At 35.2% G+C, this 26,679-nt stretch overlaps 4 protein-coding genes across 24 annotated transcripts in view; 3 read left to right on the top strand and 1 right to left on the bottom strand.

Moving 5' to 3' along the window:
- beag (IC cytokine homolog beag) overlaps window positions 1-26,414 on the bottom strand; it is a 33,354-nt gene extending 6,940 nt beyond the window's left edge. Inside the window, exons 1-3 of one of the 6 annotated variants that reach the window (XM_070112806.1) lie at window positions 24,595-26,414; window positions 24,364-24,524; window positions 750-2,334 (exon numbers count right to left, since the gene is read on the bottom strand). In XM_070112806.1, the coding sequence (XP_069968907.1) occupies window positions 24,453-24,524; window positions 24,595-26,088 (1,566 nt within the window). In that variant the 5' untranslated portion in view covers window positions 26,089-26,414 and the 3' untranslated portion in view covers window positions 750-2,334; window positions 24,364-24,452. Of the gene's footprint in view, window positions 1-749; window positions 2,335-12,946; window positions 20,618-24,363; window positions 24,525-24,594 lie in introns of those variants that run through there. The other 5 variants (XM_070112802.1, XM_070112803.1, XM_070112805.1 and 2 more) reach the window with 5 other exon arrangements.
- Window positions 158-1,782, top strand: Mst85C. Of its 3 annotated transcripts, none has more exons than XM_014235602.3 (3): window positions 158-340; window positions 405-674; window positions 750-1,782. In XM_014235602.3, the coding sequence occupies exons 1-3, from the start codon at window positions 336-338 to the stop codon at window positions 1,312-1,314; spliced, it is 840 nt and encodes a 279-aa protein (XP_014091077.1). In that variant the 5' UTR covers window positions 158-335; the 3' UTR covers window positions 1,315-1,782. The 3 variants fall into 3 exon arrangements, with proteins under 3 accessions (XP_014091077.1, XP_014091076.1, XP_014091078.1); XM_014235601.3 differs by having other exon boundaries at window positions 402-674; XM_014235603.3 differs by having other exon boundaries at window positions 391-674.
- On the top strand, window positions 2,229-16,430 carry Kdm2 (Lysine demethylase 2). 9 transcript variants are annotated; one of them, XM_036377219.2, is made up of 7 exons: window positions 2,331-2,796; window positions 3,732-3,792; window positions 4,940-5,072; window positions 11,186-11,346; window positions 11,403-12,793; window positions 13,041-13,780; window positions 14,469-16,430. In XM_036377219.2, the coding sequence occupies exons 3-7, from the start codon at window positions 5,010-5,012 to the stop codon at window positions 15,936-15,938; spliced, it is 3,825 nt and encodes a 1,274-aa protein (XP_036233112.1). In that variant the 5' UTR covers window positions 2,331-2,796; window positions 3,732-3,792; window positions 4,940-5,009; the 3' UTR covers window positions 15,939-16,430. The 9 variants fall into 9 exon arrangements, with proteins under 9 accessions (XP_036233115.1, XP_036233114.1, XP_036233112.1 ...); XM_036377222.2 differs by lacking the exon at window positions 3,732-3,792 and having other exon boundaries at window positions 2,229-2,368; XM_036377221.2 differs by lacking the exon at window positions 3,732-3,792 and having other exon boundaries at window positions 2,314-2,443.
- On the top strand, window positions 20,250-24,566 carry LOC106618055 (PR domain zinc finger protein 5). Of its 6 annotated transcripts, none has more exons than XM_036377228.2 (6): window positions 20,250-20,364; window positions 20,871-23,069; window positions 23,171-23,260; window positions 23,321-23,779; window positions 23,873-24,019; window positions 24,076-24,566. In XM_036377228.2, the coding sequence occupies exons 2-6, from the start codon at window positions 21,044-21,046 to the stop codon at window positions 24,123-24,125; spliced, it is 2,772 nt and encodes a 923-aa protein (XP_036233121.1). In that variant the 5' UTR covers window positions 20,250-20,364; window positions 20,871-21,043; the 3' UTR covers window positions 24,126-24,566. The 6 variants fall into 6 exon arrangements, with proteins under 6 accessions (XP_036233121.1, XP_069968883.1, XP_036233122.1 ...); XM_036377229.2 differs by having other exon boundaries at window positions 20,300-20,439; XM_070112779.1 differs by having other exon boundaries at window positions 20,332-20,443.
- Window positions 26,415-26,679: the final 265 nt, after the last annotated feature.

Below are 26,679 nucleotides of genomic sequence, written 5' to 3'. Positions count from 1 at the left end.
ACAGCAAATACTATTTTAATTTATACAACATTTAATCTCGGAGAATCAGAGCAGTATTTATTTTATTTAAAAAAAAATTAGACAAAAAATCACCTTAGTACCTTTACGGGAACAGAGTTTACAATGCAAAAATAATATGTATTTCTATCATTCTGGTGACACATGGCAAGGTGATATATTCTAGAAAAAGAAAATAGGAAAGACATATTAAATGTCAAACTTGCAGTGAATTAAAAGGAACATCTAAAAATACAAAACGAGTATTATTGCAAACTTCTTTACATTTTTGGAATAAATTGATGCAAAAGCTAAAGTAAAATTTCTGTACTAAAACTATGAAGTAAGTAGCTTAATTATATATAAATATGTATATTTTGTATAAAGATTCAGTTTGCATATAGCAGAAGAGCTGAAACAGATTCTACCGCAACCGCAACCAAAATTCGAGAACAAATTTTTCCCACTTCACCATGTCAGCAGCCAATACCGACAATGCCCCATTTGATGCCAACTCCTTTGCCAACACCGTGGAATCTTAATACAATGCCGTGGAAATTAGCTAGTACAAATTTAGGACAAGATGGCGTAATGCAGTTTAGTGCCCAAGTCAACGATGAAGTACACAGTCGAGCAGTCCTCCATCAAAAACGTAAATCAGAAGTAGAAAGTTTGTTGTAAGTTGGAATCATATATTCTTATTTTTGATTAATGGCTTAGATAAACTTGAAGCTGTTCTTAAAACATTGCAGACCAGTCAAGCAATTTATTTCTGAAGAAAAAATTACGGCACATTTCAATGGATTACACATCTCTAGTGATTATATTGGGAACAATTCAAACGCATGTAGCAATTCTATGTTGGGCGATGATACACCCAGTACCAGTACTGGTAAATGTTTTACTAATCTCACCTACAAAGACTATCAAGTAACTGCTAAGGAGTTAGAAGAAAAATTGCGCAAAGCGAACAGGATAACTTTGTGTGAGCAGTTAAAAAAATTTCATGAACAACAACGTAAAACCACATTTCTACCAGAAGCGCTTTTTAATAGAATTGAAAAGCCGTGTACCGCTTTGGTGCTATGGCAACCTCCACCAGTGTTAGAACTACTGCATCGTAAGAAAGAAAATGAATTGACGCCACCTAGTACTGATAGTACAAGTGCTGACAGTTTTGGAACTGACACCATAGATGAGGATGACGAATTTTCTGACCACGAGCTTGAAGATATCGACGACTTTGTCGACAATAATAACACGTGTCGTTTAGATTTCAACAACATGAAAACCGATCATATGGATGAAGATTTGTAGTTTACAAATTATAGATAGATCCACCATAGCATCTAGGTGGACGGTATTCACTGATTTCGTACGCTAACAATAATGTAATGAAATATATAATTTTAAAGAGTGAGTCGTGGTGCAAAGTTCTCAAAGCCCTTTTGGAACTGAAAAATAGTTATGAGAATGAAATAGTTTTTTATAATAATGCATGAATTGTATGAATGAGCCTTTGTATCCTTAATTGATTTTTCTAAGCATAATATTAATTAATTTTTCCAACACATACTAATATAAGTGAGGAATATTGCTCAAAATAATTTTATTGTTACAATATGTGCGAAAACATTGTTTGGCTTCAAATGTTACACAACTGCGACTCTATCGACGTTTCTACATTTGGAAATAATAATTTGTGTTGTATTTATTTCGCAAAAAAATATGTAATAATAAATATAGTATGTACGTTTAAAGATATTAAATGGCGTTTTATATACATTTTGATTTCTTTTGTTTTTTAATATGCAATAAGATGATTATGACATTTAAAAAAATATATTTGGGGAAAAATTACATCTTATATATGATCAATTGTATTTTTTACTTTTTTTCCGATCTTCTTTTATCCAATTACTTGATCGTCAATAGTCGGTTCCATTAATTTTCCTTTAAAATCTTATCAAATGTGTCAAGTTTTTTAAATTGTTGCAAGATTTTAGATGCCACTGGAATATCTCTTGAAAATCCCCGAAAAAGGGAAATATTCGTAACAATGCGTCACTTTTGAGAATCAACATTGTATGAAAGTGATAAAGCGAAAATAAATAAAAACGGATTTAAATTGTGTGCAAATGTTGACATGGTGGAGCAAAATGGAGACAGAATATCGTTGATGGAGACAAGTTCCGTTTTCATTAGTTTCGTTGCCATCATAAGGTGTGGACGTGTGAAGTTAGTTCGCTGTACACTAATACATTTTCCAGCTCAAAATATCGGGACAGGGCAATAGCATTTCTTGTCCGCTGCGTGCCTCGCGAAATTTACATTTTCCTAAAGTAGATAATAAACGAAACGAAAAATTCCCGTATGTTTAGGTTAAAGTAAAGTAGTAATTAAAATTTATACCTACAAGGTTTTTAAATACATGCTATGTTTATGGGTTAGTGAATAACAATAATAAGAATATTAAGGTGAAGAGTGATTTGTGCGAATCTTAGAGATTACCATAATAAGCAACCATCATAAATATGAAATAAAATACATAAGTACGTACATGTGCACATATGTACAAGTACTTATGTGCGCTCTCACAAGGGAGTAAGTAAAAAAAAAAAGAATAGGCAATCCAAAGCAAAAGTATTGGTATTGAGCTGTAATAATAATTATTTAATGTAATATGCATATGTACACACATGAATTCAAAATGAAATCACACAATTTAATAAAAAAATATATGCAAAAACGATAATGATAGTGAAGTACAAAAACAGATGGACAGGATGACAGTAATAAGTAAGTTCGGGGGTAATTGAGAATGATTACTAATGCATTGAACTAAACAACGGTATATACTTTAAAAGTGAGCAGAATTTATAAGCAATATTCAAAGATAGTAGCCGGTTTATCAGATGAAATAAATAATGCTTTTGAAAATAAGTTAAATTTTAGTTAAACATATTTTTTATCGTAGTTTTTAATGTTCAAGTTCGAGAACAAAAACATTTACGGATGTCCTTTACAGAAATTATATGCATATATGTTTATACACACAGGGCCGGCCGATACTAAATTATCGCCCTAGGCAAATGGCAAATTCTGCGCCCCCTCTAAGCCTATTTCGGTTTACAAACAAAACTTGCAACTTTTGAAAATTATTCAGGCCATTTTATTAAAAAAGGAATAAATACGTATATTCCAAAGATTTAACTGAATTATTAAATTATTAAAAGATTAATAATATCTGGTACAATAAATATAAAGGAAGTGTTAATAACACGCGTATTGCCGTAAAACAATTTAGAATGATATCTGTTAATTCGTTGGAAATACTTGTACTTCGTTGCACAAATCTGTTGCATCTACAAGTATATCCGACATTCGTTAATTATATTTCTAAATTTTTACAATGTTTAAAAATGGCTGTGCATGTTAAAGTTTGCAGCTGATCAATATTAAATAAAAATCCAAAAGTTTTCGTAACTTGTTTCAACTGATCGCATATTTTATCGATTGAAGACAATACAGCATCAGTAGTGACAAAATAAAATTAATTTTAAAATTTTGCTTATCATCGCGAATTGACTCATGTTCCCCTCATAAATGCACCGTCTTTTTTGTTTTTTCAAGCGAACTGATGCCGTTGAAACTATGATTTTTGTATATTAAATAAAAAATATATAAATAAAGTATTTTAATAAAATAATTTATTGTTATTTCTTGCGCCCTAGGCAATAGGATAACTTGACTATATGGACGGGCCGGCCCTGTAGCATATGTACTAAAGACATGGTAAATGCATTAATTTAAATTTGCTTATACGTACATATATGGTGCACGATTACGATTTCTTTGGCGCCGCGATCTGATAGACAGATAGAGGAGGTCTTCAGGACACATATACCCGCCTCAGACTTATAGTTTTCGAGATATTTGTATTTAAAGTTCAAAAATTAAAAAAAGTTGCACGCTATTTTGCTTGGAAAGACACAGATATGTCGAAAATTTTAAAATGATATTTGAATATCTATCTGGAATGCAGAAAATTACCGACTCGAATTATCTATGTGAACGGAATGATCAACACCAAAAATGAAGTCACCGATAATGAGCAACAAAAGTTTACATGTATGAACAGACTCTACGGAGGAGGCGTCATGTTCTGAACACAAACACGACGGCTGTTCGGTTATTGTCGTCTTGAAGCCAGCTTCTTGAACATTTTAAAGACGGCAGCGGCATATCAAACAGCTGATGTACACAATTTCGCTGTTGTCATACTAAAACCTTTCAATTCATAATGCTTAGAAGTGCCGCTTTTCTTCGTCTATGTGTTCAGCACTTCATTCGTTGTCGTATGAAATTTTGTCGTTCCATTTTTTAATATTGCATTTAACAATGAGTTTTTTTTTTTAAATTTATATTTAAGGGTATTTAGTTATAACTTTTTGTAATTATTTTGCTCTACTCTTATTATTGCTGTACCGCAATAGTAGTTAAATTTTGGAAATAGCTGAGATGTGAAATTGTGTACGTGAAAAAGGGGAAAATGAGAATCAAAAGGCAACATTAAGTTCGTCCAAAATGGGTAAAATTTATGCGGATAGGGAGAAATAAAAAAGAACGAAGAGAGAGATACGTTCGTTTAGATACTTACCAAACTTGCACGTTTAGTATGTTGCGGTTCGCTTACTTTGTTAGTTTGATGAAATTTTCAGTGCTAATGTAAAAAAGTGAAAATACATAATTGTTCTACGAGTTGAGCAAACGTCATTTAATATCAGTACAAGGCAGAGCCGCTTAAAAATTAATTATACAAGAAAAATCGTGGTTGCACGTAATTTAAAAACATTTTCTTCATTTTAAGTTTAGTTTTAATAGGACCTAAAACATAAAAAAGATTTTGTGCAGGGCTAAACCCCTTAAATATTTTTTTCAGTTAAAAAAAACACTAGAAAACGTTATTCGTGAGTGTGTAATCTGAATATAGCTAAAAAAATACGGAGGCGATGTCCGAAACGGGGTCGCCGGGCAAAACTCAGAAAGGTGGACAGCAGCAGCGTCGCCAATTAGTAAGTACAGAATTCTTTCGAAATAGAAATATATTTTGCAACCAAAATTATAAACAAATTTTCTAATAAGTATACGTTTTTTTTAATATTGTTTTGTTTGACAACCAAAAGAGCATGTGCAATTAAAAGTATGTAAAAATTAGTTTTTCCGTAGCTGTTTTAGTTGCAGAGTCTACGGAGAGCGTTGCCCGAAATAGCTGGCTGCATTGACTGGCCAAAAAGTCGTGTGATAATGGCGCTTACGCTAGCTAAAGTGAAAAATACAGCTCGGCAAATAAAGAAGTGTTGTGAGACAACGACTCAACTCTCGACACAACCCTCCAAATCACCCAGTACATAAGTATATATAAACGTCTGTATTTTGTAGATAGGGTGGAGATGAACTCGTTGAAGGAGTATAGTTTTGCCGACGCATTATCTATTTGTTTAGTATTGTTGAAATATTTGGGAAATTATTAATATATCCCTCAGTCAATTTTCATTATCTACTCTGTTTTTATTCAATCTAATTTCTAAGTCGGTTAAAGAGATACTTTGGTAATCACTGATGCCAGCCTCAAATCAAATTTACCTCGAGTTGTTTAGAAACGAATTAGTGATTTTCGGTGATTAACAAAGAAAATAGTGTGAAAATAACGTGCGCTAATACACAATTGAGATTACATCCACATATATGTATATATGTACATATGTAAGTTCATATGTGCATATGACCATTTGTATACCGTATATGTATAAACTTGCATACATACATATGTATGTAAATATGTATAAATCTGTGTGTACATTTTCCTATTCACATCTGCATATATACATTTGTATAAATGATTCTAGTATTTATATACTTGATAGAGCGTTATAAATTTGTTGTTGTACACGTAAGAGTGCACGCAATAAATAAAAAGGCCCGTAGGCCGCATGGTCTAGCTGTACGCTATTCACAGAACGAATAATCAGCAATTGTACCAACGCGAAGCACTCAAAGCAACTGACGCTGCTCAAAAATTTTCACACGCTTAAAAAGAACCTGAGGATGCACTAGTATGCGGGTGATGCCGCATACGGCATATACATATACACACACCTATGAACATAAACAAAAGTCACTCATAGTCACACAGATACAAAATGTAAATACTCAATTTAGGCTGTGTTGGGTAAAACCGTTCAAACAGCTACTGTCACCAGTAGTCTCTCAGAGAGTGGGAATGTTCTTCACGAGTTAATCTGTTCGATACAGAGCTGCCAGAGCGTAACCTTTTCTTTATAGACGGCGTTCACATGGGGACTCTGTTGTCGCTCATTATCGGCAAATTTTTTTTAGTGTCGCTCTGTGCATTCGCACGAGCGAAAAGAGTCTAGCATCTCTGAGCCGAGTTTTTCTGTCGTCTGTTTCACACAATTTTTGGGAATGTTTGTTTGCTTACTGCCGTCCCTAAATAAAAGCGGCAGCGGTCTGGGTAAAGTTGGCTGCAGAAAATAATAAATTATTTTTTAACCAATGCATTGATTTTTCTGTTATTGCATAGCAAATTTTATTTTATTTTATATAATTAATTATTTTTAAAAATTATGGACCGTAAACGACCTCCATGCTTAGCCACGCCTATTTGACACCTACTTAGAAAATTATTCATTGCGGCCTGAAAGGTTGAAGTCGGGATATCCTCAATTATCAATTTGATGGGCTGCTTCAATTCAGTCAGATTTCTGGGTCTTGTTTTGTACACCTCTCGCTTAACATAACCCCATAAAAAAAAGTCTGATGCAGTCAGGTCAGGCGACCTTGGGGGCCAGCGGAAAGTGGAATTTCTAACCGGTCTGGCTATGTGCACAGTTACTCCATCTTACTGGAACCAAACTTTATTGAAGGGGATATGTCTTCGGCGCAGTTCAGGGTAAAAAAACACATTCAACATCTTTAAATGACGATGCAATGGACTGTTACTGTTACACCGTTTTCTTAAAAGAAGTATGGCCCGACAATACACCTCGATGAAACTGCGCACCCCACGGTGACTCGTTCTGGGTGAATTTCCGTCTTATTTCTATATTTAATTCACTTCATATACGGCAATTTTGTTTTTTTACATTTCCGTTTAGACCAAAATGGTCCTTATCAAACATAAAAGGGCAACTTATCAAGTGATTGTCTTCCTCGACCATTTCAATCAATTTTTGGCAAACCTCTAGGCAAATTTTGAGGGTTTAACCGGCTTGTTATTTGAACTTTGTACGGAAACAGTTTTAAGTCATCATGAATTATCCGTTGTCCCATGACCGTCTGCTAACTCTAAGTTGCGAAGTTAAGTTGCGACTCGCAACTCTTGAATTTGCATGAATTGACACTATCCAAACCCTCTGATACCGAAAAGCGCATTAATTTTTAAAAAATCTAAATAATAACCTGGCAAATAAAAAGAAAAAAGTAAGTCGATTACTCACACAAAAAAAGTTATTATGGTTTGTTTTTGTAGCACGATTCGTGAGAAGTAAAATTGTCGCTTTAGTTGGGGATGCTGCGTCGGCGTTAACGCTGAGCGGTAAAAAACGGGCCGTTCCACGCTTTTATTTAGGGACGGCTGTTAGAGCGTGTTGCATATTCCATTTGTGTGTTAGGATGGTGGTCTCACATTTTTCTTGAATGGAATTACCATGAACGATATTTAGAATACGCGCTATTAATATTTCCTAAGAAAAACTTATGACGGAAATTCGCTAATCCATCAGAATGTATTAAATATCCGCTATTATCCGTTTGCAATCAAATTTTTATTTTATTAACTTATATTATAGATCATATGCTCAAATTATTTTATAACTGTATTTTACTTCCTGTCAGCGAAAATTATATTAAAATCATCTTCTAATGTGATATATAGAACATAAACACAACCGAAGAAGCTAAATTTAATATTTATATTGAGTTGAGGATTGATGTTCATTATGTTCAGCATATGAGATTTAGACAAAGGTCTTGACCAACTCCATTCATATTCAGCGCTAAACTATTAATTTAATTTTATAAATTTTAAGAAACCTTCTTCATTTCATTTCATTAAAATATCACACATTTTGATCAACCTAAATCATTTAAAGTTAGCTGGAAAGCGGAAACCACTATACAGAGTATATTAGGTCTGGACTTGTTGCATTAACCTTTGACATTGCTCAGGTATACTCGAGACCACATTTTCAAGCAATTTTATAAACATGATAACTCACACACTGACCCACATATTTGGCGTAAGGTTTGTTAGAATAACAAAAATCATTATATGTGGTATAATAAAATATTATTTCAGTTATTTTCGGCATTAAACTATATCTAGTATATTTTAGTTAATTTTGCTAAGGTATCTTACATATTGACCGATACATACGATATAAAGCCAACCGAAAGTTTGAAAATCTTATAATAAGTATATAATAGATAGAGGTGGCATTGTCCCCATTTTACCCATTTTTGGCATTACATTATATTTTTAACAGAAAAAGATGCTCTTAGAATTTCATAAAGGTACCTCACATACCATCACCAATATATGAAGAATAAAATCAACCGAGTGTTTGAAATTTTTTTTAGGTTATAATAGGTTCTTATAACTTAAGCGGTTTAGGAGATAATGTACATAAAACCTATTACAGACTGAGCGATGCCCACTTAAAAAAAGGTTAACTGCAGATGCCCCTCCCTAATGCGATTCGTTATATCAAATAACAGTCTTGTACCTCATTGCAGAGATTAGTTATCACAATTTATTGGTTTTCGATTAATGGCGTTTTGTGGGCGAGGCGATGGAGCGAATCCGCCCATCTGCAATACCAACCTTCTTATGGTGCCAAGAAACCTGTGTACTAAGTTTCACCTAGATATCTTAATTTTTACTCAAGTTACAGCTTGTACGGACAGACGGACGGACAGACAGTCGCCCGGATTTCAACTCATCCTGATCATTTGTATATAAATAGCTCTATAACTAACTCCATTAATTTTAGGAGATACAAACAACAGTTAGGTGAACAAAACTGTTATACAACATGTAGCAACATGTTGCAAGTGTTAGATTAGATTAGACTTTTTTACACTTTAGTATAACTTTTACAATTATGTAATGGCAACAAGAAAACATTAAATGTTAATAGTAAATCGGCATATTTGATTTAAATTGAAAAATTATGAAATTTGAATGTATATGTATGAATAAAAATTACCCCCTTTTATTTAGTTCACGTACTCGCAAAGCACCATATTATTTATTGGAACGAAAACAGAACACTTAACATTTAGTTTTAGATGATTTGCATTTTGATTCTTCTTTCGAACTTGAAACCACATATCTACATATGTACGTACATGTATATGTATGTATATCTGCTAATTTGCTGTTGAGCCTGGATATGAAGATACTAAGTGATGTGAGTATGAATGCACTTATATGCATGTATGCATGTATATATATACATACACATATACCGCGCTCAATCCTTTGTTATTCACAAGGAACTTAAGCAAGGCTTAGGTGTAATACCAACATGTAGAAATGAATAAAATAAATGTCGCCAAACTACTTTTTCAAGGAACCAGTATGGTGAGGAGGCTTGCCACTAAGTAAAATAGCGTTTTGCGATTACTGTGCGTTCGATACCGAAATTCAGTTTAAAGAATGTGTATGTATGCATGCATCTGTGTATATACGTACACCCATTTGTATATATTTGCTCGCAAAATGAAGGGCAACAACTTGTTCCTATTGCCTTTTGTTTTTTCCAAAACAAAAACTTTTGCTGAGTAGCATACAACGCTGTTGCTGTTACATATGTACATATTCACAAATTATATATGCACTTCCGAGGTTTTAATGGATTCGAGTGTTCTTGAAGGCCGCTTGTAGTGGTCGCGTTCTCTTAGTCGCAGATGAATTCCCTAAAATATCCATCATAAATTTACCTGTTTAGTGGATAATAGTGACTGTTCTTGTCGGCAGGCCACGTTATATTGTAAATGTTATTCGAGAACAACTGAGTAGACCCGTAAAATGTTGCTGGGTCCGATTTTTCGACTCGCGCATGCGCATCGCATTGCATTGCTCACATACACATTAAACACAGGCTACTTAAACCCACTCAAAAAGATATACATATATGTGCATATGCAACTGTGGTAGTGTTGGGAAAAAAAACTCAAATCGCATTTTAACGCTTCTCAATGCACTCAATACATAAATTCACCACAGATAAAGTTATAGTCTGCACAGAAGCCGTAAACTCAAATTTTATCTGAGTATATTTTGTGATACTTTCCTAAACATTTGCGTGTTATCGCAGCTTACTCACTTCTATTGTTATTTACTGTGCTAGTTATGACCGCCAGGTAAAACTCTACCAGTTAAATTAGTGATTGTTGGCAATAATCAAACTTACCCCAACCTGCCACTTGCCGCTGAGATCTTCCTGTTGTTCTTCGCTCTAACGCATATTTTCTCAGTTCAAGCTGCATTTATGTCCCAAACCTGCCGTCTGTGTAAATAGGGGAAAGTGACAAATAGTTCAAGTGACGATACAAAAACTATGTAGCATATGATATACATATGTATGTATGTATGTGCATAAACTCAAGATCAAATTTGACCCGCACTGATCTATTTAAACTGCGCGTGTAAACCGAATCGATAAAAAAATTTTAGTTGAATCGGTACAACCTGTTTTTATTTTCGTGTGAAGTTTGAGCGCCATATGTCATTGGCAGCTTTTTGTTAGCGAAGCGAATAGTTTGTCTGACGATTTTTATATGTAACATAAGTATATTGGGTCAATGGCGCGTTTCGCGAAGTGGATTTTTCCGTTTCGAAAATCGAGAGCAGCCCTAAAGATTGTGAGCACAGAAATTACGCATCGAAGAAAGATTCTTTATATAATTTATATTTATGTGACATTTTATACGAAAGATGTTCCCCAGCAAACAAACTATTTATTGTAGTTACGCAGCACATCACGTTGTCTGCAATCTGATTTATTGTTTTAAAAAATGTATTTATCATTACGAAATATCTAATAATAATGCTTAGGCGATGACTAAATTGTAATAAAAATTATTATTCTGGTTATTCTAGCGCGAACGCAAGCAACGTAAACTGTATCTCGAAGAATGGGCACTCGGTGATGATGATTTGGAGGGAACACGAGGGTTCAGCGTCTCAGAAAAATTGGAATCTTCGAAGTTTGCACAAACTGGTATGGTTCGGGAGATGCGTGGCAGTGATTTGAGTGTGGCGTAAGTTTTTCTACTCTTTTGTCCTAAAAACAATAATAATTCATTATCTATTTTAGTTTTCTTCAACAATATGGCTTTAATATTCCATTATTGTTTCGTGAAAAGACCGGCTTAGGACTGCGAATGCCCGATTCTAACGAATTTACTATAAACGACGTACGTCTGTGCGTTGGTTCACGTCGTGTATTGGACGTGATGGATGTGAACACTCAAAAGAACTTACAAATGACAATGAAAGAGTGGCAACAGTATTATGATAATCCACAAAAGGATCGACTCCTTAATGTAATTTCGCTAGAATTTTCTCATACGCGTTTAGACAATTATGTACAATGTCCAGAAATTGTTCGACAAATCGATTGGGTGGACGTTGTATGGCCAAAACGTCTCAAGGACTCACAAAGAGAAGGTACAAATGTGTTGGGGGAAATGATGTACCCAAAAGTACAAAAGTACTGTCTTATGTCAGTGAAAAATTGCTATACGGATTTTCATATTGATTTTGGCGGTACTTCGGTTTGGTACCATATTTTAAAGGGTAGTAAAGTGTTTTGGCTAATACCACCAACAGAAAAAAACTTACAATTATATGAGAAGTGGGTATTATCCGGTAAGCAGGCGGATATCTTCTTTGGCGATACAGTGGAAAAGTGTGCTCGAGTATACTTAACAGCTGGCAACACTTTCTTTATACCCACCGGTTGGATACATGCTGTATACACACCAACAGACACACTCGTGTTTGGCGGTAACTTTTTACATTCCTTTGGTATAGTTAAGCAACTTAAGACCGCGCAGGTGGAAGACGCTACCAAAGTACCGCAGAAATTTCGATATCCTTTCTTCACCGAGATGCTGTGGTATGTCCTAGCACGATACGTATATACACTACTGGGTCACTCGCATTTGGAGGGTGAATCTTCAGTAAGTGAGGAGGAAATGTCCAAACGAGGTCATGTGCATCTCACACACTATGAACTTTTCGGTTTGAAAGAGATTGTCATGTATCTGTATGATTTGCCACCCCAAAAGAAAAATGTACCCGAATTGGTACGGGATCCCGTGGCTTTGATCAAAGATGTGCGCACGTTGGTAGAGCGACATTGCAAGGACAAGCCTGAGCTAGCCATAACGGGTGAATCTGTATTAAAGCCGCCCGGTCAGATGCACTCCACGTTTCAGGTGTACGATCGTGGGGTTGTGAAGCAGGAAATCAAAGCGGAAATTGCACGTAAAAATGCTGAAATCATACGTGAACAACAGCAGTTAGATGCAGCGAATGCCGCAAATGCCGCAGAAAATATATCGCTCAACAATGATATACAAAATAAAGTAGACACAAATTCAAAATCGAATATTGTTGCCATAACAAATGTGGCTGATAACGGTGGTGTCATCGTAAAGGAATATAAAAATGAGCCTATTGAGAATGGTGCCCAACAGACGGGTAAGAGATTAACAATTATATACAATAAGAAGCCTATTAGATTATTATAGATATGTGAAATATAGTTAAATTTTGCTTGTAACCAATTCTGTCAATATACACATGTGCATATTTTCATAATTACTTTTATAAACCTCCAGAATTAACGCACTCTTTTATATATATATGTATTTATTTAAATTTTTTGGATCGAAAATTAAATGTAAATTTTAAAATAATCTTGGGTATATATTTATTTCTCCAATAGCTACATTCATATCACCCACGGATAGTCTTAAGTATCGCCCTCCGAAGAAGATGCATCTCGCAAATGCTGTAGCTGCAGCGGCACATCAGGCCAACAACACTGTCAGTGTTATCGCATCTTGCTCAAGTTATAACTCAGCTTCAACAGCAACAACAACCATTTCAACTGGAACAACCGTTGCTGCAACCAACCAAACACAAAACAATTCACATACACAGCCACTTACACATAACACAAATGCCGTTAACACTACCGAAAACTCTTGTCTTTCGCCGAACGATTCAAAGTTGTCGCCAAATGTCACCGGTACTGGTCAACCGCGTCGACGGCGAACGCGCTGTAAAGTCTGCGCCGCTTGCCAGCGTTCCGATTGTGGGGAATGCAGCTTCTGTTTGGACATGGTGAAATTCGGTGGACCTGGACGCGCTAAGCAAACATGTATGATGCGTCAATGTCTCTCGCCCATGTTGCCGGTGACAGCACAGTGCTTCGTGTGTCATTTGGACGGCTGGCGGCAAGTACCCGTGTCCCCACAAACTAAGCAGCTGGCTTCACTCGAGGGACCTTCGACGCTAATGGAGTGTTCGGTGTGTTATGAAATTGCGCATCCTGACTGCGCGAGGTCGTTATTGGACGGCACCGACGATGCCGCGGACGCTAAAGGTGTAGTAAATGAAGACCTACCAAATAGTTGGGAATGCCCAAGTTGTTGTCGATCTGGAAAAAATAATGACTATAAGGTAAAATTTACAAGAATTCGCTTTCTTTCTATATTATAATTAAACCGAATTCAAAATTCAAAATAGAAGTTCAATTACATTTCGGCTAACCTTGTTCCCTAATTTTGGTTCACATGTAAAAGAGTAGCATTTAGTTAGTATCATTCACATTCCATCTCAAGTGGACGTTGTTGCAGTCTTAGCCAAAAAATGTTATTTATTTACACATAAGCCATGATAAAATTTGACTCAGGCAGACAAAAAAAACTATATTTTTGCATTTTTAATACAAATCTTTATGATCGAATAGTCCAATTTCCAAACAAGTTGTATAAGCCTCAACCTGCATGGCCTTCGGAGAATTTTGGTTTACACTGAATTCTCTGTGCCACTCAAATATTTGTGTTCGTGATAAAGTAAACTCCCCAAAACCAAAAAGGTTGAACGAATCTAGGAGAAAAAGAGCGATTCGATTTGCGCACGCAGATAAGATGGTAACTTCTGGATAACATTGATATTATACATATGTACATTTTTTTATTTTTACAAGTATTTGAACTATTGAGATCCTTTTATAGTGAACTTTTCAACATATAACAAACAAATATTAGTCCCCATACACACCACCCATTAATTTGATGCATTTTGAAGTCGGTTATATTTATAATTAAATAATTAAATTTATTTTGACACTTTATTTTAAATGTAGCCCCGTCACTTCCGTGCCCGCCAAAAGTCTTCGGAGGTACGACGCACATCAATAGGTGGCTCAAATATAATTACAACCGGTCACGATCACGACAGTAACCAATTGCCACCGCCCATTGGGCAATATAATGACTTCGTTTTCACAAGTGAATCTGAAATGGAAAGCTGTTCAGCCAATGTTGTACACTGGAAGCATGTTGCGAAGCGTCATCACCATCAAATTGAAGTAAAGACAGAACGCCATTATGATACCTCTTCGCCAGGAATCTCGCCCCATGCAGCTGGCGACCGCATTAAGAGACGTAAGAGTGACGACGGCTTAAGCTTGTGTAGTAGTATGCAGGACAGTATTGATGCGGGTGCTTCCATGGATTGTCATGTAGGCGTTGGTAACGGTGGTATTGTTAGCGGCAGTAACGGTACACAAATGTTGCGAAAGAAAAATTCAATACGATCACAGTTGGCTCAACAAATGCTCAACTCTTCAACGCGAGTACTCAAGAAGCCGCATTATGTAGTGCGACCAGCTGGGCATTTATCAACAAGTGGTAGCGGCTTGGTGGGCAATCACATTGGTGGCGCAAATCTAGCGCTCGATCCAACATTGTTGAAAATCATGTTTCGCTACTTGCCCCAAGAAACGCTAGTCACTTGCTCGTCGGTTTGTAAAATATGGTCGAATGTGTCTGTGGATCCTGATCTCTGGAAGACAATGAACTGTGCAGAGCACAAATTATCTGCTTCACTGTTGACAGCTATTGTTCGCCGACAGCCAGAGCACTTAATACTCGACTGGACACAGATAGCCAAAAGGCAATTGGCCTGGGTGATTGCACGTCTGCCTGCTCTTAAACACTTATCGCTACAAAATTGTCCCATTCAGGCAGTGCCGGCTCTACACACTTGCCTTTGCCCGCCGTTACAAATCTTGGATCTCAGCTTTGTGCGTGGTCTCAATGATGCCGCCATACGCGATATACTGTCACCACCCAAGGATTCGCGACCTGGTTTAGCAGATTCAAAAACGCGGTTACGTGATCTTAAAACTCTCAAACTAGCCGGCACCGATATAACTGATGTGGCATTGCGCTATATAACGCAAGCATTACCGAATCTGGTTCACCTCGATCTTTCATCATGTCAGCGCATAACTGATGCCGGTGTGGCACAAATTGGCACATCGCCGACTGCCATAGCAAAATTGGTCGAATTGAATTTGAGCGCTTGTCGATTGGTTTCCGAGTTTTCTTTGGAACACCTAGCTAAATGCGAGCAATTGATTTGGTTGGATTTGCGACAGGTGCCGTTGGTACCGACGCAGGCGGTAATAAAATTTGCAGCCGAATCTAAACACGATCTCTGCGTGAAGGATATAAAGTTGGTGGAGAAGCGGCGACCACAGAAAGCGACACAGCTGGCAACGTCTTCAAGCTTAGGCGGAATGGGTTCAGTGAGCAGTTGGAATGACTAAAAATATTAAGTAGGGATATAACCAAAAATTTAGTTGGCTAGTTAATAATCGAAATTAGATTTCGATAAATGATTGAAATGCATAAAATTATTATAAGAGTGCAGTACAAAAACGAAATATGTACGCATGCAGCAAAGCTGAAATTCTAATTACGCTATGCGTATTTGTGTAGGTAAAATGCAGAGCTAGCAGGCGCAAGTATAAACTAATCAGTGCACTATAAATCAAATATTAATCTTAACTCACGATTTTAAAGTATTTGAAGAACTCATGCATTAAACCAGTTATAGAATAATATAATTATGGAAACACAACATACATTTTCAAATTGTAGATAATTTGTAAACGCAGTATATAACTGTCGTATTGTAAATCTTAACCGCATCTTTTGTTACCGAATATCTACAATATCATTCAAAAATTGTGCGGATATATAAAATAAATGTGTCGTATATATAAAATAAAGTTCATTGCGAATTTGAAGAAACATAATCTAGTTTGAATCAAGTCAGTTATAATGGCCGATAGGTTTTATTACAATAATCTGAACTCACCAAGAACGCTTCAACATTTTCATGTCTTTAACAAAACTTAATAAATACTACGTGCTTTAATTTTTTTTTCAATATGTAAATATGTAATCCACAAAAGAACGGCGAAAACTGCATATATTTCCCTGCATAGCTTTGAGTTATCTCCAAATATACAGTAAATTAGCGTTTGAAGAACTATAACAAAACTGCAATTACTGCATATAAGCAATATGAATTGTCGTAGTTGACATACATATGTATACCTGTACGTATTGATATATTTGTTTTAAAAAATGATAGTCGACACTTATGTACATACAAAAATACGTTAATTCTTCATTTGGTATGTTAAGCTTTGTTAGAAGCTTGAAAGAAAATTTGTAATTGTATGTAGTGGTGTATTCTAGCATTAAGCTTTTATAAAATAGAAATGCTATTAAGCTAAAGAATAAGCGCTCGTGTATAAAGCAAATTTGCATACTTATACAAATATGTATGTATGTGTGCAGTAATACAGAATTGTAAGCACACAAGAGCAAATTTAAGGGGGGAGAAGGGTTAATTCATGAAACAATTAAAATATTCTTCAAATTTTGTTAAATTTTCATGGAAAACTATTTGAAAAAACGGCAATTGCAACAATAACTCTGCAGCATCTCGGAAAAAAGTTGAATTGCGGTGCCACTGATAACTCGGTGCTGGATCATCTAAAATCAAAAAATTAAAATTATATCGTTAGATAATCGCTTTTCCAAAAGGAGGGAGAGGCGATTCGAAATTTCAATTTTTCATTTTTTGGGATTTGAATAAAAAAACGCGATTTTTTGCGACAGAAGTAAAATTCTTAACAAAGCTCTCCAGCTTTATATTTTAAAAACGAACGGTGCAGTAGTTTTGAAATTATGAGGGACGCCGACTTTGAAAACGCGAGTTGTGAGAAAAACGCTTTAAGCATTGAAGTAAAACGTCTATAAGGCAGGTATAAAAATAGTTGTAACTTCATCAGTTTTGCTCGAAAAAAATTTAAGACCTACTCCCTTCTTAAGTACATTGGGATAGTTAAAATTATACACACTTGTTCACGCTTAAATTTATATTCCGATGACTTATCATCAGCGCTTTTAGTTACCCGATAACTTTGCTAATAATATGGAGTTTGTGTCGCAAATAATGCAACAGTTAATCCCACACTATTAGATTATACATATATGTATGTATGTACATACTTGGCATGACATTTTAAAATGAAACTTAAGTAGTTGTCTGAGAATACAAACAACAACAAAAATAATATTCAATTGGAGAAGTCTGAGTAGTGGCTAGGAATTTTTTTTTTGTTTTTGTTATCGATTTCCTTGTTTGTACAGACATGCATGCATATGTACTTGCGAAACGTTTTCATTACAATTATAGAAATGTAATGCGCATCACACCCAACTCTTATAATTTCAGTCATTATGCATACATACATACATACATATGTATGTGCGCATGTATCTTCATGTGTATTCCATAAGTGAATACATTATTAACAAAATAAGTTACATAAATACATATGAGCATATTTTAAAATATTTAAATAGACATATGCCAATTTTTGTATAAACACACACATTTAAATCTTAAGTGTATCACATATATACATATATTTGAAATGTGCACGTTTTAAGCGTGTAACACAACCGCAATTACATAACTACATATAATATGTAAATACATATGTATAGTTTAAAGAAATGTGTAAAATTATTATTCAAAATTATTGTTTTGCAATAAATATGATACATAAATTCTATTTAAAGACAACGATCAGAATAATGATTTTATTATTTATTAAAAAGAAAAAAACATTAACTTCGGTTGCACCGAAGCTTTAATACTCTTCTCAAATAAAAAGGTTTTCATAGTTGACAGTCCTTGGTCGGATAAAAATTCGGGTCCGTTCCGGTTACGAAGACTCGACTGTCGTGGGAACAGTCACTTTGTATGGCAGCTATATGCTATAGTCGTCCGACCTAAACAATATGTTCGGAGATTGTACCGTCGACTTTAACAATAATCCATGCCAAATTTCATGAAGATACCTTAACTAATAAAAAAGTTTTCCATACATACCTGTTAAGGGTATAGAAATGGTAAGGACGGGGTCCTCACAACAAACTTAGATGCGAATAAAATTACGCATTACATAATGAGTGCTTGTTATTTATTATATTTTTTCATATCAAAGGCCGCAAGAACTAAAACATATATTATACGGTCATTTGTATGAGTTAAAGCCGTTGGGAATATTTAAAACTAATTATAAATAGCTTATTATAAAAAGGTTTATAATAAAATAGCTGAATTAAAACTAAGGGGTGCTAATCCACGCCCACTTTGCAACAAAACTTAAAACCACATACAACCGTCGCATCTGCACTGTATATACCTACATCTGTTACTACGACATGTGTTAGAATACCTCAATTATGACTGGAATATAATATAGTATCAAACTTAAATCACAAAACGCAATTATCGGAAAAAGTAGAATCAATTTTAAATAAAATTATGAATATCTGGTCATCTGCGTTATTTCGTCAGTTTTCGGACTTTGAACTTGAAACACCTTCGATTGCTTACATTCTTTCGTTTATATGTACTTTTCAACTAGACAAAAATGCTCAAATAATCAATGCTAAAAACGTCAATTCATTATCAATAAATCATTACGGCACTTAAGCACTTGCACCCCACTGCTCGCATACACGCGGTGCTCTGGTTAGGAGTATTAATTTACGTATCTCTGTGAATTTTACCACATACATTGTTTTTTTTTAATAATAAGGCGTAGGATTTGAAGGGGTACACATGCATCAACTAAATACAGTACGCCGTCGGTAAAAGTAGCGGGTAAAACTTCAGATCGAGGTTGATGCAATAGTCGAATCGCAAAAAAGTTACCCTGAAAACTAAAGTAAAATTATAATGCTCGCCGTCAGACTAGACTTTATTATGCAAAATCACACGCTTTCAGTTCTTTCGCACATTCTAAGGTTTCACCAAGTGGCATTTAACAGCCAAAAGAAACACAAGAGGCAAACAAATATTATTATATGATTTTATCACTGAATTAATTTGTGAAAAGTCTATAAAATATAGAATATTGGTAAATAAGGCATTAAACGAATGAAGAAAATAAAAAAATAATGATTTTTATTATTATTTGCTGATATGTGTAACGTAGTATGATTTTGATTGGCTGCTATAACTTGCAATTCTCAGGAAACATAACATTTTGTTAGTTTTAACCTCATTTTAAAGAAAGATCCCAATGTATCTTTATTTACTAATTTGAAAAGAAAAACTCTCCAGCGTGGCCTCTTTAATTATTTATAGAAATAGTGTTAAAAGTTTCAAAACGATGGGTGCAGTAGTTTTGAAGTTATTAGAAATACTCATAACTTCGTCAATCTTGCATAGATCGACTTGATATTTAACTACAACATTCTATGTCAAATATTGTGCATTAATTTACAACATTTCAAAACCCTACTCCCCCTTAACATTTCCTGCACAAGGTGGCCTTTCCATGACCGACTATGTGTATGCTCTAAATTGAAGTATATTTTTATTTTTAAATCATATCCAACAAAAATCATAAACTCACATGTATATCTAAACGCAGGTGTATATGTATGTACATTATGTATTTAAAAATAGCAACTAACTCCACATAAGCAAAACAGATTTGACAATAAACTAGCACATTTCAGTATAATTATATATACAGCAGCTATAAGTATGGGGTTGCTAGTAATTTTTGATCAGTTGAAAGAGGTATACATGTGTACAAACATTACAAATTGGAGATAATTGCAGTCCACTTTGTTCTACTATTAGAGAGATGAGTTGAGTGTTTTATGTCAAATTATAAGGTTATCTACATATGGCGAAATTTTTTTGTTTTCGCACATTATTGCTTAGTGGGTATATATAAAAAACAAAAATGTACCAACATACATTTCAATACACAATAAACAGTGAATTCCATTTTTTTAAATATATATGTAATATATACATATATGTCTAATTTAAATTGGTTCCTTTTTCCACCGCAAGATTACTTATACGTTATCTTTGTCATTATGAATAGTTACCGTTCTGAAAAATAGAGTCAAAGTTTTTAAGTTAGTCTATTTAAAATTGTTCTGACTGTATACGTTGAATGTTATAAATGCATATGTTGTTGTATATTGAAGTGTGAAATCCCTTTACACATAATTGTAATTATATTTCGCATTTTGCAATTAATGAATGAGGGCATTTAGTGACATCTATTGAGTAAAATAGTCAATTGTTTACTTATAACAATATTATTTACATAATATTCTTAACTTTTTTTTCAACAACGCAGACGCAAACACGCGAAGAAGAAGCATATATGAGTGATCGGTAACAAAATTGATGGAGGTAGCAGCAGTAAGAGCAGCAGTAGCGAAAACAATATGATTATAGTATTAAAAAAATGTGTGAGACTCCGTCCAAGTGATCGAAATAACTGCGACTACAAGCCAGTTTATCGTAGGCATGGGTTTCAGCGTGTACTGTCGCACCTGTGCTGTACCGCCTAGAGATTTAGCAGATGGAATGATCGACATTTTTGCTAACGCAAAAATTACTACACTTTTGAGTATTATAAAGGAATGGCAATTGGACATTATGCAGGACGATGGACTGTCGCAGTGTATATGTAAGAAGTGCGAATTGGCGCTAATTAAGATTAATACATTCAGATTGCAAGCGTTGAGTGCAAAAAAATATTTGCAAACGCGACTTTATTCATTAGAAACGACAGCCGGGGGTGGAGAAGCAATCGACGACAATGAAAATGACCTTCATACAAATTATGGTGGAGTGGAGATGCATAATAGGGAAACCTTACCGCGTACTTTGCAATCCGAGTACACATCTATACAAATGTGCAAAAAAACGATAAATATATTTAATTCAAATGAGAAAGTGAGCGAGAAAGAACAATCAAACCATTTTAAATCAAGTTTAGATGCAGTCGTCGAAGAAAGGGGTGAGTTATCGTTTGAATCAAATATTGAGCCTAGCAGACCACACGAATTTCAGGTAATACTAATTGAAGAGGAGGAGGAGTCGACACAGTGGATAAACGAAGACGAAAACGCGGGAATTATTTCGATGGGAATTATTGAATGTGAAGAACTTAATACTGGCAAAAAAAATTCCTCAGCGGAAGCTATTGAAACACATCCTATAAATTGGCATAGTTTCACTAAACCGTCAAAAAATAAATCAACTGACTTCATGCCCAATAAAAGAAAATTGAGAAACAGAAAACAAGACCAAAAGGGGAAATATTACGAAATAAAGTCGAACGAATTTTCTAAAGTTTCATCACTTGCTGATAATAACACACCAGGAACACAATTTCATTTCGTTCCTAAAGAGACAACAATAAAAGAAATCGTACCTATTTATGAAAAAGTAAGCGACAAGACTTTGGAAGATCCAGCACAAATAAGTGATAGTCAAACATTATTAGCCACAATAAGCAGCGGATCATTTGAACAAATTAGAGAGTCAAGTCCCTGCTCAGCCGACGATTTACAATCAGTACTTATGAATCAACTCACACTTCAGATGATCAACGCAAATTTTAACATCCTTGAAGGCGATTTACAAATTGACGACTTCGATACCTTGCTGGCTGCGGTTGATGAGCAAGCCTCGTTAGGCTCGATAAATAATAAGGACAAATATTCCAGTTCTCTGAAAAACGAAAGAAATATATTAAAAATAAACATGGGTTGTTGTAAAGGAATTCAGGCACCAAATATGGGAGAAAAGAGTTTAATACAGGCTGCTTCTCACAGTGATAAAGAAAGTAAAGAATTTTTAAGGGAAATGAATGAGATAGCTATCCCTTCACAAACAACAACAAGAGATCCTGAATCTAAATTTATAAATCATACATCAAGTGGTAATTCGAATAAATTGGTATATAAAAAAAAGCCGTTAGACAATTCTATTGTTAATTATGAAATATCAAGTGTAAAAGCAACATCCGTCGCTGCTGGTAGTTCAAATAAAATAACTACAAGAAGTTTGCGCTGCCGCCTCTGTGTATACAATGTTTCGGACCAGCCTGTTTTCGCTACTAAAGAGATGCTGGATAGTCATATAGCTATAGTACACGATGATAAAGAACGGCCATATAATTGTCCTCAGTGCGCGGCACGGTACCGCACGCGAAGCGGATGTGTAGCACACATAAACGCTATACACCTTAAAAAGGGGGACAAATGTGAGTTGTGCGATAAAACTGTTGTAGGGGGCGCCGGACAGATGCGTATGCATATTGAACGCAATCACACCCACGGCAACTATACATGTGAGATCTGTCACATGGAGCTAAGGAATATATCACTTTACAATTTCAAATATCATAAAAGATGGCACAATGAAGATAAATTATGGAGATGCGAGCTATGCGGGAAAGCATTTGTCACACGCACACATCTAATAGAACACAAAGTGACGCACACGCGACAAGGCGAATTTCTCTGTACACGGTGCGGAAAAAGTAAGTGTTGCTTACTCATATTCTACATTCATATGTACAATATCCATGCATATGCTTTATATATGCAAATTATTTGGATTAAATTGAAATTTTATTAAAAGGGACGCGCAGTAAATGGGAACTTCGTACACACCTCTTTGCCATTCATGGCGAAGGAGAAGCGCCATTAAAGTGCAACTATTGTGATGAAAGTGAGTTCAAAATGACATGGCATAAGCAGAACATTTTTTTTTACAACAATTTCATTGCAGAGTTCACTCAACATGTACAAAAACGTGCTCATCTTGAGCGATATCATCCCATGGAGTTGGCTAAGCGTATAGTTTCCTGTTCAAAATGTGAGAAGCATTTCTCTACGGAGACGAATCTTCAACGCCACATTAAACAACAACATAATGAGGTTAATGCCGATATCGAACCCTCCGATGTACTGACCTCTTCCCCACCACAATACGAAGGATTCATGTGCGCACATTGCCCTCGTAAGTATCGCTCTAAATACGCACTTATTAAACATCTTAGAGTGCATGCCGTGATGGCAGATCGACCATATTCATGTCCTGATTGTGAGATGCACTTTAAGCACTTCTCAGAATTAGATCGGCATGATTTGCAGCATCATGCTACAGTACGCCCTTACAAATGCGATAAGTGTGTCAAGGCATTTGCTACCAAAACTGCGCTTAAAATCCACGGACAAGTTCACGAAGGTGGGTACATAAAACAATGGAAGAGCTTTCTTAATCGATATATTAATGTGTAGTCTGTTACACGCTATTGTTTGTACTATTTTGCACTACTAGTAAAGGGTAGAAACTTTCGATGTCCAGAATGTAATCAACGCTTCAAATTTGAAAAATCTTTAAGCCTGCACATTATTTCTCACAAAACAATGCGACACAGCTGTGAAATTTGTAAAAAATCATACATTCGATTAACACAATTAAAGAGTAAGAAATTCTGCACAATATATTAGATACTATGGAACTAATTGCTTCTATTATAGCCCACAAAAATCGTTACCACAAAAAAACGAGTGAGACAGAGGAAGAGTAACTTATTCAATCAAAGGACTACATAATATAAACGGACTCAAAATTATATACAATATTACACAACCAAAAACAGCGTTCACTTCTGCATAATACCCAAACTATTAGCTCAGTATTATGGCTACTATAAAAACGTTGTGAAAAAAATTATAAATAATTATGTGTCAAACAAACGTAGTCTTAAATATGAGTAGGCTTTTACATTTATTATAAATCAAAACTATTAATGAGTATGTACTTACATTATAAATTAATGATACAGAATAAATGTGAAACTATTCTGTATAACTTTTTAGATAATTTTGTGTTTTGCTGCATTAATGTTTGCATACTAATATTTAGCAGCTTTGAAGTCGGGCTCTTCTGCTCCTCCTTTAGGAAACTTTCGTTTTTGTATAATATTCTAAAGACCCAATAAAAGAAAATGAAGTTATATTTAAAAACATTGGTAAGGCTACTTTATTGTTATGTACCTGTATTTTCTGCCATTCGCGATCCAATTCTGCCTTTTCGCTCTTCTCTGTTTTGTTTTTTCGAGTTCGTCTACCGTCTTGCATTTTGACACCATATTGAAATGCAGCTTTGGGTAAAGCCTCCTTTGTGCTCATATAATCGGAATATTCCTCTTGTGTATCGAAATCCCACCTACCAATAGGTCCTTTTTTATTGCCCAAATCCATTTTGGTATAGTCTACTTCGTCGTCAGAATCATCGATGGCATCATTCATTTCTTCTAATCCTGGATAACACTCAGCATAACCTTCGGGTTCATTAGCAAAGCGCGAAGCTATCGCCTTTGTAATCTTTGGCGGCGGTGGTATATTAGTTACTAGCGCCGGCTCGGAATCCTCATTACCTTTTACGTCTGCGAAGTAAGAACCAGCCACAGCTTTTGGGTTATTGTTATCTATTTTTAAACCTTCCTTCTTAGAATTTGGTTGATAATCTCCAATATCGTCGTATATGTTGTCACCTAAAGCTTTACCAGCTAAACCACCACCATCACTTAATCCAGTAATATTGAATGTTTGTTCCATTTCTTTTTCATAGAAAAGTGGTTTATCCTTATCTCTTTTCTTGTTTTTTTTATTGCGCCCACCAGCACGTAAATAGGAGAGAATTTGTGAAAGTTTATTTATAACTATATCATTTGTAGTAAGCGTGGCGATATCTTCTCTATTAACAGGCACTTCAAACTTTGACCGTATTAATGTTGTTGGAATATCGGTTTCACCCAAATCGTCCTCTAAATCAATAACGTAGGCCATGCGACCTGGAGCAAATAGTTCATTACAAGACACTTCTTTGGAGCGTCGAGCTTGAATTATATTGAAAATATTTCGCGCCATTGCGGTTTTTATAGTCATATGATCATCAGCATCCTTGCTTTCAGCTTCAGCTTGTTCAGCTGCAGCGGTTTCTGCTAATTTTTCAGTAGCTGCAGCAACTGCCAATGCTTGTTCTTCTACCTCTTTGGTTTGTAATTCAGAACGGACTTTTTGTAAAAGGGCATAATCGAGACCCTTCACCAAATGCGTGTGTCGCATATCACCACCTAAAAATTTAGATTCCTGTATAATTCGACGACGCCGCTCAGCTGCATCTATGCCTGATTTTAAATCCGGGGCAACAGCACGATAAGCATTAGTGCTACTATGACCAGGTGTGCTAACGTTTTGATAATCTGGATTTGCCCCATCGCGGCGTTCCCTGGCTCGATCGCGATATTTTTCGGACAGTTGTTGCAGTTTACCATCTTCTTGTTTTTTAAGTGCTGCATAGAAATTTTTCTTTTTTCGACGCAAATCATTGCGTTCGCTACTTGAACCTGGAGGTTTTTTCTTTTCTGTGGACGACGATGTAGCTGCTGTAGAATTTACAGAAGGTGTACTCCCCGGTGGCGGTTGACGAGGAGTAGCCAAAAGTTTACGAAAATCATCGTTTGTCAAACGAACTGATTCAGCCATTTATCAGATTGTATATGTAAAACTTAAAAAACACACTATTTAGAAAACGAAAAATATTGATCGTAAATATTTGTAATTAGTTGTGTCTGCGAAATATCGAATTTCGAATATCGATAAATTGCCTAACTTATATTATTATTATTACATTAACTTCGACATAAACATATGTCCCAGCTTACACGCGAAAAAATTATGGCTTTTTAATATTGTAATTCCCGAAAGATTAGGAAATTCGATTCAAGTTGCTTGACTCTTTTTTGGCCAAAAGAGAATTTGCCGATAATGAGCGACAAGAGTCCCCTTGTAAACGCAGCTTATGCAGTCTCCATTAGCAATATTAATAGCAGAGAAGGTAAAATACACGTTATACGTTCTCTGTTAATAGTAATAAGGTTGTCTGACAAAATCGAATGTCTCTTTACATGTATTACAACACAGGAGTATCCAAAACCCAAAAAAGACGTTGTCATTCTATAAACCAAAGAATATAATGTATATGTTATTAAGAAAAGCTTAAATTATTATCTATTCTCGAAATTTAATGTGAAGCTATAAATTAATTGGTAATTCTTTTAAAACTTGATATGAGAC

Source organism: Bactrocera oleae, chromosome 2 (assembly GCF_042242935.1).
Source record: "Bactrocera oleae isolate idBacOlea1 chromosome 2, idBacOlea1, whole genome shotgun sequence".
Classification (NCBI taxonomy): Eukaryota; Metazoa; Arthropoda; class Insecta; order Diptera; family Tephritidae; genus Bactrocera; species Bactrocera oleae.
Note: the sequence above shows the minus strand (reverse complement) of the source record. Positions and strands in the feature narration are given on the sequence as shown.

What these genes read in the sequence shown, in the direction of transcription:
- Mst85C (XM_014235601.3), top strand. An exon ending in TCAGAAGTAGAAAGTTTGTT is followed by an intron (nt 675 to 749) that starts GTAAGTTGGAAT and finishes AAAACATTGCAG; the next exon opens with ACCAGTCAAGCAATTTATTT.
- Kdm2 (XM_014235581.3), top strand. Translation starts at nt 9,420, where the DNA reads ATGTACGTACATGTATATGTATGTATATCTGCTAATTTGCTGTTGAGC. An exon ending in GGCAGTGATTTGAGTGTGGC is followed by an intron (nt 11,347 to 11,402) that starts GTAAGTTTTTCT and finishes TATCTATTTTAG; the next exon opens with TTTTCTTCAACAATATGGCT. An exon ending in GAATGGTGCCCAACAGACGG is followed by an intron (nt 12,794 to 13,040) that starts GTAAGAGATTAA and finishes TTTCTCCAATAG; the next exon opens with CTACATTCATATCACCCACG.
- LOC106618055 (XM_036377228.2), top strand. Translation starts at nt 21,044, where the DNA reads ATGGGTTTCAGCGTGTACTGTCGCACCTGTGCTGTACCGCCTAGAGAT. An exon ending in GTGCAACTATTGTGATGAAA is followed by an intron (nt 23,261 to 23,320) that starts GTGAGTTCAAAA and finishes ATTTCATTGCAG; the next exon opens with AGTTCACTCAACATGTACAA. An exon ending in CCACGGACAAGTTCACGAAG is followed by an intron (nt 23,780 to 23,872) that starts GTGGGTACATAA and finishes TTGCACTACTAG; the next exon opens with TAAAGGGTAGAAACTTTCGA.